This window comes from Chiloscyllium plagiosum, unplaced genomic scaffold, assembly GCF_037043375.1.
Source record: "Chiloscyllium plagiosum isolate Xiang-an unplaced genomic scaffold, Cpla_swu_hap1 HiC_scaffold_11, whole genome shotgun sequence".
In the NCBI taxonomy this organism is placed as follows: Eukaryota; Metazoa; Chordata; class Chondrichthyes; order Orectolobiformes; family Hemiscylliidae; genus Chiloscyllium; species Chiloscyllium plagiosum.
The window spans coordinates 38063840-38076928 of NW_028270149.1; the positions used below are offsets into that span (position 1 = coordinate 38063840).

General features: G+C 38.8%; 1 protein-coding gene across 3 annotated transcripts in view; it reads right to left on the reverse strand.

Annotated features, from left to right (window-relative positions):
- arhgef9a (Cdc42 guanine nucleotide exchange factor 9a) overlaps positions 1-13089 on the reverse strand; it is a 328420-nt gene that overhangs the window by 137812 nt on the left and 177519 nt on the right. For all 3 annotated transcript variants that reach the window (XM_043704850.2, XM_043704852.2, XM_043704853.2), the window contains one exon: positions 6147-6326. In XM_043704850.2, the coding sequence (XP_043560785.2) occupies positions 6147-6326 (180 nt within the window). The remainder of the gene's footprint in view (positions 1-6146; positions 6327-13089) is intronic.

Consider the following 13089-nt stretch of genomic DNA (forward strand, 5'->3'; position numbering starts at 1 on the left):
ATCCAAATATATTCAGATTTTGGGTCGGAACCACAGAAACGAGAATTCAAATTCAAGTCTGCGGAGATGTAACGAATGAGAGAGCCACAATTAGTGACTGTATGGAAACTAGATGCTTTAACATTAATGACATCAGCCACTCCACTAGGTGGCTGGATCAACGTATATATTCACTTTAATGAAGATAAAAATCTCTGTGTATGGATTAGATAGTTTATCTGCAGAATAAGATGCTTTGACCTCTAACATCGACTGCAGTCAAGTTAATTTTGTACATTCTGTCCAGAGTGTAAGATAAATGCACAGGTGAGGCAGAGCGATTACTCACGTTATTTAAGAAGGTGCATGACTTTGAGAATCCTGACAATTTAGGTGCCTGACAGTATGAATAAATGCGAGCCCCGGTATAAATTCGCTGCATTAATGCTTTGAAAAGCCAATAGTTCGGCATCACTCAACAAAGAAATTACATCAGCATCACCTTTACCTCATGTCAAGCTTCAAATACCCAGTTAGGGTTAAGTATGCAGTCAACTACTGACTTGCTTGTGGAGATTTAAGCTGTGGCTGTGGATATGAATTAACTGCACAGCTATTGGCTTATTATGACAGTTAAATTTTATATGTAGAAGAACAATCGAGTAAAGAAAAATTATTATTCACTTAAGCAGTTTTACGTCGGGGAGTAAATTAATGTTAGGTCTGAATAGACAATCTTGTCCTCTTTCAATTGACTTTCTGTTTGGAAAAGTGCTAAGGCTAACAAGCTTGTAATGAGTTTTCTTTGATTGTGTTATACAAAAATCCACTGCAAAAACTCATGACCCGAGTAGATGTCATCCTCAGGTCAAGGGACAACCAACAACAATTTATATATCTGTTCTTTATGAGCAGGACATCATTGTTAAATGATAAGGCAATTATAAGGGAGTTTACAAAATGATCAGACATAACCTCATGAGGTTCCACACTGCATCCTTTCCTTTGCACTATAAACCCTCAACAAAATGCAGGTTTATCTACGCTGGGATATTCTGATCTCACTAAGCTGTCTTGTATTATTGACTCATTATATTAGTCCGCATTTCTGTTCATATTTCTTGTCCAACATCATTCAGAGGTCTGTCTGATTTTTAATGATTTAATTTCTAAAAGGTTTATATATCACCAGACTAGTCAGATTCATGATCAGAAGGTACACGCTCAGGGTTGTGTTACAGATGGTGAAATCAGGAGCTATTTTTAGCCTGTAATGGATGTGTGTGCCGACACAACTGGCAGCTTGTTAGCAAGGGATGACCATAAAGCAGTCTTAAGCAATTTTTAGTAGCTTTGAATGCTTTCATAAAGTAAATCATTTGTTAATGGTTGGTAGCTTTTATTTTCAGGATTGTTTTGCAACCCATCACATTTGCTGTTACTTTATCTGTCAACTTGTACTGGCCTTTTAATATTAAAATGTTTATGAATTTATTTTTATTGCCCTCTTTTTCCTGCTAATTTTTTTCCCCTTACTGCCTATTCTTCTGAGATTGCAACTCCTTGCTGTGATGAAATCCATTCATCAGCAAAAATCCATTGGTAGGAAGTGTCTAGATTTTTGCTTCCATCAGTACAAAGTGACAGGACTAGTCACTGTGACAAAACCTAAGCTCGCCAGACATGTGTACTCCTAACATAAGGAATGTGCAGGCTGGAAATATGAAATATAAGTGGAAAATTCTGGAAATAATCAGCAAGTCAAGCAGCATCTGAGGGGGAAGAAACAAAGTTAATTTTTCAGGTTGATAACCTTTCATCAGAAGTTCCAATCAAAGATCATCAACACGAAACATTAATACTCTTTTGTTTTCCATAGATGCTGCTTGACCTGCTGAGTCTTTACAGCATTTCCTTTTCATAGTACATACACCTAACTTGGCACTCAAGATAATGAAATAAAGTATATTTCCCACTGTTAATAAACTTAAACAAAAGTAAATGGAGAAATTGTAGTCCAGGCAGATTTACCAATATAAGTGGACTCAAAAAAAGGGTAGAAAACAGCTGGAAACATACATAAGGTTTAATCGTACGACATACGTATAAACATTTGAATTAGTTACACCACTTTGAACCTACTCTGCCTTTCAATAAGACCATAGCTAAAATGTGTACTCCACATTCCCACCTAACCCAATAAACTTCTACTCTTGCTTATTAGAACTCTATCTATCACTGCTTAAAATTATTCAAATATTTTGTTTCCACAAATAGAGTTCCAGATTCCCAACACCCTGTGAAAACATATTTCTCCCTATAACAGTCTTAAATGGGCAATTCCCTATTTTGAAGCAATGCCCCAAATTCCACTTTCTCCCATATCCTTTCTACATGCATCCTTGCATGACCCCTCAGGATCTTATATGTTTCAGTAAAGTCATCTCTTACACATCTAATCTCCAACAAGTACAAGCCTATTCTGTTCAATGTTTCCTCATAAGACAACTTGCTGATTCCAATATTAGTCCAGTAAAACTTCTCTGAATTGTTTCCAACACACTTACATCATTTCTTAAATAAGGAGAACAATACTGGGCAACAATAGATGTGGTCTCACCAATGCCATGTATAACTGAAGTAGTATAACCTCCCTACTTGTACTCTATTCTCCTTGCAATGAACAATATTCTATTAGCTTTTCAAATTATTTGCTGCATCTGCTTACTAGCATTTTGTGATCTATGCACTATGATACCCAAATCCATCTATACCTCTTGAAATTTAGCCAATGAACTTATTTTTTATTCTTCCTGCCAAAATGGACAATTTCACATCTTCCACGCCATAATCCATTTGCCAGATCTTTGTTTACTCACTTAACCTATTTGTATTCCTTTACTCCTATGTCCTATTTACAACTTCATACTTCTCCTTGTGCTCTCAGCAGGTTTAGCAACCATGTCTTCAGTCCCTTTATCCAAGTCATTTATATAAATAGTAAAGAGGGAAGCTGCAGCATTGATCCATATGGCACACCAGTCTTTACATCTTGCTATCCAGAACATGACACATTTATACCTAGTCTGTTTCTTGTAACCAGACTTGCAGGAAACTGGCCTTCAATTTTCTCACTCAGTTGACCAGACTGAGTTTTAAAGTATTTGCATTTGCAATGAGAATATTTTAATTGCTTTTTTAATGATATTCAAAGTTTTACTGTTCAAACTTGGCATCTAAATTCAACCTCCTAACTGATGTTTTACTTTCTAAATTAAAAAAAAAGGCCTCTTATGAAATATTCCGAAAGCCAGCTCAATCACATTTTCGAAATGAAAATGTTCATCTTTAAGAAAAACAGAATTATCTGAGACATTTTCTTCTATTCAATGCATGGAATTCAAATTCAATTTTTCCTAGTAACATATCATTTAACCACTCACATTTCAGCTTAACAACCACATTAAAACATGAGGATTTAATTCATTGAGCTGCGCATTATAAAACAAAGTTAAATTCAACACAGATAATCTCTTCTCTCATATGAAATCCTGTAAAGTAAAATACATTTGCCAGTACCAGCTGTTACACCTCTTATTTTGTTCACTAATGGTTGCATTCAAACAGTAGGTCCAATCAAATTTAGTAGGATTAAAAATATAGTGACTATGAACCACACATCGCTTACTTGCTTTTAGGTACCATGACACCCCTTTAATACTCATTGATCTAGGAAGTTGTCTGAAGCTGTTGCTTCTAAATCTCATTAGTAGATAAAACATCTTTCTGTAACATTTAATTTGTTACAACGTTATCACTACTTCTGATGTAACAGCTGTATCACTCCCTAATTAACACAGCATGTTTAGTTACAGAATAAAACTATCCAATCAATTGTTCAAAACCAAGAAAGCTCCGCATTCTGATTTCTATTTCTACTGGTTTGTAAACAAGATTGCCAATTTAGCAACTTATTACAAGCAGTTATGTTGTGTGCATCCATACCTTGGAAACACATTATTCTATCAGTCTGGGCTGGACTTGATTCTAGATTCAAGGGATTAAAGACAGGTGATTAAGTCATTCAATCCAGTATCTACTGCAGTAACCACATACAACCCTTGTGACAGTGTCCCTTCAGGTTAGTACACTTCTATACATTACTGAAGTTTCCTTCTTAGGGGTCATTGTTCTGCATTTATTGATCTGCAAAACACCAATAAGATTGAAATTGTTTGGCCTTTGCTTCCAGTTGCAGGAAGCATGCATTAAAGGTTGGGTTGGAAGACATGGAAGTAAATATCACAACATGTAGTTAACTCAATTTGCACCATCTTGCCCCAAGTATTCAGGTGGCTGTGTTGGATAGTTTGAGAATTATCTATGTGACAGCCCTATTGAATTATATTCAATGCATTTTCCGTTCTCTGTTGCACTACTAGTAATAGCCAATGCCAGCCAAAAAAAAACTCATAGTCAGTTTGTTCAGTGGAGCCAATGACAGTCATTCACTTGTAACCAACTTTAAATCAAAAAATATTTTTAATAAACATATTCAGACATGCTATGACACACCTCTGGGATAACTGGGACTAAAAAAGACCTCTTGCCCAGAGATAGGTTCACCATTACCGAACCACAGGAGCTCCTGTACTCCTTTCAAATAAATGTTAAACAGACGGTCCCTGGTGAGGCACCAAACTTTCTTTCTGCTCTTTTAAACAAAACATTAATCAGATTATATAGTCCCTAGTGGGGAACTGCAAAAAAAACCTAAACAGTCAATGGAACTTTCCAGAACCAGAATAGAAACTTATCCAAATCAAATTAAGATGTCACAATCCCATGGTAATGATGTAACTGAGCGCTTGCCCACCAAACTCTAAAGGCTTCTCCCATGCCAGCAGGCACCACATCCTCCACTCAACAGACACGGGAGCTGTAACATAACTGTGGAAGAGGGGCAGACAGTGATACTACAACCCTGTCTACTGCCCAGGCCCAGGAGTAGGTCCATGAGGAGTCCTTCCTTTCTACCCACCTGACTCTGCCCAGAGTGCCCTTGGGCTACGATTATAAGGTTGAATGCAATGAGAAATTTGAAGGCAGCACTTTGAAGAAACTAAACAGGAACTACAAATGAAAACATTCAACATTCATTTGGAATACAGTTTCCTCAAGGCCACAAAATCTGCAGGTGGCATGGCACCTGGCTACCTAACCTTCTGTTGCATGGAACCACTGTGTGCAACACTCTCCATTTCAGATCCCTGATGAAAAGAGGAAGGACTCCACTTGGGATCTTTGCCTCCAGAAAGTAGGACAAGGTGTAATGTCGAGCAGCAGCCCATAGGAAACATCTCCATGAGTTCTCAAGGGCACAAAAGGAAATCCGCCCGAGACTGCTCGTATTTTGAAAGAGGGTCTGGTATATTGGACTGTGTTCCAGACAGACAGAGGTCAGTTGATCTGGATGTGACCAGCTTCTACAATTCCATTGACAGTAAGATTTGGGAGTAGTCAACAACTTAATTTGTTTTCATTTTTCCCAATCAGTGGAGAATTTATATTGACTGACTTGACCATTCTAAACACTTGGCAAGATGTAGAGCAGAAAATAAATCTGGCATTTGATCAATAAAATAAACCTTGCCATTTGTTACAAGTCATAAATTTTTTTTCAGGTGCACAAGAATTCAGGGGAAGGTATAAATTAAAATACTGTTCACTGTCATAGGAAAGCAACTGATAAGACAAATCATTTGTACAGTTTTCTAATGCATTCATTCCTTTGTGTCATGAAAATATTTAAGTATACTTTTTCCAAATCTTAGATTTTAAATATGTAAAGTGAAATTATGGCATTTATAAACAAAGTAAGATCAAAGTTTATGATTTAGTCCCTTTATCAAAATTGACAGAACATTGCCAACTCAAATATCATTTTAAAATAATTATTTTGTTTCACTTTTAATAGCTGTAAACAGAAGTGCAGTGTATTTCCAGTATTTTCTGTTCATATTTCACAGTTTCAATATTACAGTTTTTTTTATCTTTTACATTTTCGCTCTGTTCACAAATGTCAGTATGTGCTACTGTTGTGCTTAATTTCCCATGAAAACAGCAATCAACCATAAATGGAAAATTTTGGTTTCTCCTTCACTTACCCTCACAAAACTGGCTGGAAACCAGCCTTCTTCATCGTCAATCTGTCCCCACCACCAATCCTTGTTAGAGGCATCGAGGACTTTAATAACGTCCCCAGCTTTGAATGCCAACTCACGGTCGGCCATTGTGACGTGATCCCATACTGCCTCAGCACTGACAATGTAACCGCCACTGATCAGCTAAAAATAAACACAGAAAAGGAAAGAAAGAAAAAAAAACACGCGAGATTAAGGTTATTATCATCACAAAGAATAGAAACCATCTCACACACAATCTCTGGTATATGATCACACTCTATTTGGTGGTTGATTGACTAGATAATTATATGATGTATGATTGGTTAAAGTTGACAAAATGTGAATAGAACCCAACAGAGGAGAAGAAAATTACTGCAAGGAAAGAGTCTTCTTTTGTCAAAAAGACAACCAACTAAATATGGATGAGACACTCAACAAAAAAATGTTTAACACATTTCCTTAGAATGGAATTTAGGATGAGTCGATTCTGTGCACACAAGGATGTAATGATTTGCAGGGATGGTAATACATAATACTCAATAACTCAATGAGCATAATTAATTCAATAATGAGGGCATTTCAGTTGGGATCCCTGAACTAGAAAGGAGAAAGATGAAGACATTTATTGCTCCTGATTATTTTTTAAGTAATCTTATCAGAAGAGTGTATATGTCACCGCCTGGTGATGAGGTGGCATGTATCTATCAAGGTTCAATGTGAGTAATGACTGGTTTTCCACTACCTCAGCTGAAGAAAAGGAGAAGGGGGTGCAAGATGAATAAAACGTAACTAAAAAAGATGAAAACTAAAAAAACAAGTCATGAAGTAGAAGCAGTTTGTTTCATCAAACTCAATTGCATAACATGCTTTTCAAATGTTCACTGAGCCAAGAATAGATTTTTTTCCTCCCTATATGTTTAAATTTAGTTTTTAATTTTAATCTACAAGTCAAAGACTTAATCCACCATCATGTTATTTCCTATTTCCTATTGTTTGAGGGTTCTACACCTTTCATTCCATTGATCTAGCCTACCTATTTTTGCACATAAAACCACATTCTCAACTTACTTAATTTTTTTGGATCACAACCATACCTAATCGTTAAGTATAAAACACATTTTCATTCTTTGATCAGCTCAAATGGTTTATGATTTTTGAGGATTTTGAACTAAGAAGGCTTTAGTTAAAAATACGTTGAATTCATTCATACCCAAAGTGGACATACTAAGGTTATGGGGATTGATCCCTGGTCCTGAATGGATTGGTGTATGTAATTTTGAGCTCTAGCGCCTTGTTAGCTTTGAGCCAGTGAGCTGTGGACACTAAATGAGCAAGCCTGGGGAAGAAAGAAGAATAACAGTGTTCACAGCAGGATAGGTCGCGATGGTTGGACAGAACAGTCGCAGTGAGGAGGAGGAGGATGGGTAGTGGTGGCTGGGATTGGGGAAGATAGGGAGCAGTGAATGGTGACTGGAGGAGATTGAAGTTAAGGTAATCATTGTGAGGTGGAATATTGGTCAACAGCAATTGACATGACTTGAATTGCAGTTGGAAGGATTACTTCTGTTCTTCCCAGCTGCACTCCTGTGCAAGTATATTCTAAAATTTATCAGCATGCAATGTTCACTTTAAGGACTGCTTGTTGGGTCAAGTATAGAGCTGGTCTTCTTGAAGGAGGCACTGATTTAATTATGTAAAGCTTAACATTTGCTTCTTTTTCCCAATGGTGCATTTCTGACTGGTCATGAGAATGCGCTTCTGGCCTACCATATTACCAGCTTAAGCTCCAGTTTGGACCTCAGAAATAGGTACAGCACCGTCAAATATTCTCAGCCATTGTCTGAAGGAGGAGATTAGCCCATGAAATGTCTTATTCTCCAATAGTTACACACAAGATTTTCCTTGCTGCAGAGTGAGTCTGTCCTTAGCACTGATTGCTGCAAACTCAAAAGCAGAGCAGCTCAAAAGGTAGAAGTGGTTTTTCTTTACCATGTTACCTCCATGACACAACATACCTAGAATCACTACAGTGAAACAAAATCAATAGCATTAATGAATAATAGATTAATAGGGTAGGAAAGAGATAGCAGCCATCAAATAACCTTTCATATACAATATTTTCACTAAAATTGAAATGTGAATAATGCACCAATAGCCCCAACGACATCTTTTCCACATTAGTAACTAAAGTGCTTTCCATTTTCAGGTACTGCTAAGAGATCTGTAGAGGCCAATATCTTTAAACAGATTCGAACTTCCAGTCACTGGCTAAAAGAATGACATGATAAAACTTTATATTTTAAAAGTTTTACTGTAACAAATGAATGATAAAAAAAGACTTTTTTTGTTGGAAATCTATACTTTAAACTATAAAATGGAACATTTGTTGACTACTTATAACCCATTATATTTTACACCTCTTCCTCTAGTGTGCAGCAGTGTGTTTAATCTTGGAGAAAGTGAGGACTGCAGATGCTGGAGAGTCAGAATTGATAATTTAGAAAAAACATAACAGGTCAGGCAGCATCCGAGGAGCAAGAGAGTTGATGTTTCAGGCATTACACTTCTTCAGGACTAGTTAAATCTATAAGATGTACAATATATGAGATGCTCTGCAGAAATTCACCAAGGCTTCTTAGGGTGGCACAGTGACTCAGTGGTTAGCACTTTCCTGATGAAGGGCTTTTGCCCGAAATGTCGATTTTCCTGCTCCTCGGATGCTGCCTGATCTGCTGTGCTTTTCCAGCACCACTCTAATCTTGACTCTGATCTCCAGCATCTGCGGTCCTCGCTTTCGCCTGGTTAGCACTGCTGCTTCACAGCGCCAGGGACCCAGGTTTAATTCCTGTCTCGGGCGACTGTCTGTATGGAGTTTGCAGATTCTCCCCGTGACTCCATGGGTTTCCTCTGGGTACTCCAGTTTCCTCCCACAATCCAAAGATGTACAGGTCAGGTGAATTGGCCATGCTAAATTGCCCATAGTGTTGCTGCGTTAGTCAGGGGCAAATATAGAGTAGGGTAATGCGTCTGGGTGGGTTACTCTTCAGAGGGTCGGTGTAGACTTGTTGGGCCAAAGGGCCTGTTTCCATACTGTAGGGAATCTAATCTAATCTAGAAGGAAAACAGCAGCAGATACATGGGAACACCACCACCTGCAAGTTCCTCTTCAAGCCACTCAACATCCAGACTTGGAAATATATCACTGTTTCTTCACTATCACTGGGATCAAAATCCTGTACTTCCCTCTCTAAGGAAATTGTGGATCAACCTACAGCATGTGGACTGGAGCACTTCAAGAAGATCACCACTTTCTGAAGTGCAATTAGGAATGGGCAATAAATCCTGGCCAGCCAGCAACGCCATGTCCCATGCGCAATTTTTAAAAATTGTGAAATGGTTATAGTAGCAGTTGTGAGCTTAAACTTGGAGCAGCAGAAATTAGAATTTCAAAACAAAAGAGAGAGAGAACCAGAGGGAGAGGAAAGAGCAAGGTGAGAAGAAAGAGTTCCAGGAAAAACTGCAAAGAAGGAGTTTGACCCTAGACAGTTCCAGCTGAGCAACAGGAACCATAACGTGTCCCTTGGAAACAACTGGCTCTGTCTTGAAGGCAAAAGTAACTCAGTTTGATTATTTAATTCCTATGTTTGAAGCAGCAGACTTCCTTTATCTCTTTGAAGTGAGTAGAACAGCAATTAACATGGCTAACTAAAGCAGAGTTAGCCCTCAGGGAAACCACATGAGATTTTGTCCCCTTTGCCTGGATAAAGTGTGACTGAATACAAGGTAAAGAAGGTACCAGTTAATGCTGGAGGCAGACTGTCAAAATTCCCATACATACAGGGAACAGCCTGACCAAATGGACCTGGAATTTGAGAGGCTTAAACAATTTGCTTTTGACCAGTGGGAACAGACACTTAAAAAATAAGCCACTTTCAAAGTCCTTGAGATGAATACACTTTCAAGAACAAAGAGTGACTGAGTGACTTTTAGTCAACTAGACTGGCTGATGATCATGTGCTGATTCACAAGGAGCAGGAGCCCTGTTCTGGACAATACCCTCTCCTAGTCACTCCTACCCTATTGTAAAGGCTGGAGCTGAGAGAGCAAAAGGAAACTGAGCACCCATGGGAGAGGGAGAAATTCTGGGTGCCCTCCTCAGGACTGAAAGTTTGGAGTGAGATGAAAGGTGAGGCCTAAAAGCCTTTGAGATTTAACTGTTGACAGGTAAGGCATGTCCTGGTCAACTGGTGGATGCTGCAGAAAAAAATAGGATTTATTGGGCACAAGCACACTGTGCAGAGAATGGGAGTCAGTCAGAGAGCTTAGCAGACCAGGCCAAAGTACTGAATGCAGCTCTGACTCCCTGTAAAGGCACCCCTGCGAGTGTGGATGAGGTGAAACAAATCCTTGAGCATTACTGTGATCTCTTACCTAAAGGAACAGTGGTTACATTTTCCAGGATGAGGAGAGCAAGCCTGTATTGATACTGACGGATACTGGGATCAGTTAAATGGTACCGCTGGAAAAAGGCATGACCTTCCCACCAGACCATGCAGGAAGTGCCAAGATGCTGGTAAAAGCAATTGAAGGAGGTACAAGCCCATCCTCATTTACTGAGGCATCTGGAATATAACTCTACATCTGGACCAGTGATGGTTGGAATTATCCTCACACTGCCTGTGAATTGGACTGACCTGCTGCTTGCAATGATCTCATGGAATCGAAGTTAATAGGATACCCAACGGTATCCGAGAAGCTTACTGAGGTTGGGGAGAGTGAACAATCACGGGAGAGAAAGGCTGGCATTTTTCCTGACGGTGTGGTCATGCAGCATATGGCAAGCAGAGACTGTAAGCAGAGGACCTTTGGATCTTGTTATCCAAAGCCTTTTTCAGAAGGCCGCAAGGAGGTAATCAATAGAATTTCCTTGTCGCAGCCCAACAAGGTGACCCACTGTTGAAAACACTGGCTCAGACTGCTCACACTAAACCTGATGCAGAAGCAGTTCCTGAAAGTGACTCCATTAAAAATGAAGTGCTGATGGTAAGATGGAAACCCCCTCAGCGACTCACATGAATTCACTGGGTTTCTTCAATTTAAATTAATTTATAATCACATGACACCAGGTTATAGTCAAACAAGCTTATTTGAAATCTCGAGCTTTTGCAGCGCTGCTCCTTCATCAGGTGGAGTGAAGAGAAACACACAGGCACAGAATTTATAGGCAGGGAGATCAAAAGATCGTACAAATGATATGATTGGAGTGTCGACAGGCTGAATAATAAGTCTCTTCAGGTGATCAAAAGTGTCAGCCAGTGTGAGTAAAGTGTCAACAGCTGAATAGCAAGTGAAAGGATGATTTATAATCTGATTAATTGAAGCAGAAAGAAAATTACAAAAAAAAATAAGCTAGTGCTGGAGACAAACCAAATGGCTGGAATAACATAATAGGTATGAGTCGCATGCTGAAGCTCTAACCAAAGTAACAAGTAATCCAAAATTGTACAAACTAATTAAGATAGAGAGATCATAACAAGTTCTCCAGGTGATGGTGTGAAAACAGATCAGGCAGGAAGATTTTACAGATGCAGTACTGTACGCAGAACAATTAACAGTAAGGCTAAATCCAGGTAACATTCACGCCACACAAATGACAGGCAATGACTATGTCCAGCAAGAAAGAACCTAACCTTTGTTTTTTTAATTTCTATGTCATTATCGTCATGAATGATCCACTGCCTACATCCTTGGGGGTTGATCAGAAACTGAACTTGACTAGCCATACAAATATAGTAGCTACAAGAGCAGGTCTAAGCTTGAATCCTGCTGCGAGTAACTCAATACTTGACTCCCCAAATCCAAAGTCCACCATCTACAAGGCACAAGTCAGGAGTGTAATGGAATACTCCCCACTTGTCTGGGTGGGTACAGCTCCAACAACACTCAAGAAGGTTGACACTATCCAGGACAAAGCAGCCCGCCTTGATTGGCATCGCCTCCACAAATATTCACTCCCTCCACCACCAATGCTCAGTAGCAGCAGTGCGTGCCACCTACAAGACACACTACAGAAATTCTCCAAGGGCAACAAAGGATGAGCAATAAATACTGGTCCAGAAAGAAACCCCATGTCTTATGAATACTCTAATGTGTGGATTAAAATTGAATACAACAGAAAAGGAGCAGGAAGCTTATGGATAAGCCTTCTGGTTGATTTTAAGTGCTTGCCTGCTTGATTTTCATCAGAAAGGCAGAGTTAAAACTGACCCTCTATTTTCATCACCCTTCATTAAACAGTACCATACAAAAGTCAAGGAAAGCATCGACCCAAAAATACATTTGGAAGAAAGTTTGATTGAATCCCTTCACCATTGGGAATACAAAGCTATGGTTATTGCAGCATGATAAGAATAGATTTAACCTTCTGCGACTTGACCATTGCAAACAGATAATTACAAGGGCACTTTACACCAAGCACCACTCTTTACCCTTGGGATTGACAGTCGTGGATAGCAGTATGCTGTCTCTTCTATATCTAGTAACAACAGTTAGCATTTTACAGACACATCTCAGTAAAAAAAGAAGTAAAGTCACCATAGTTGTACCATTCCATCAGATTGCTCTCTTATTAGACAATGATAACCATTGATGGCTAATCTGAGGATCTTCGTTTCGTGAGGATTGCAGATGCTGGAAACTGAAATTAAAGTCAGACAAGTTGTGATAAACATCAGCTCGATGTTGGTAATGGGAAAAATGCTAGAGTCCATTTTATAAATTACTTTGTAGCTGAGCACGAGTTCAACTAGGATTAGTATAGTTTGGTACGAGATGGTCTGCCAAAGGACCTGTTCCTATGCTTTATGACTCGATGACAATTGGAAAACAGTAGTAGGATTGGATTCCAGTAAGGTTGACTTTACAA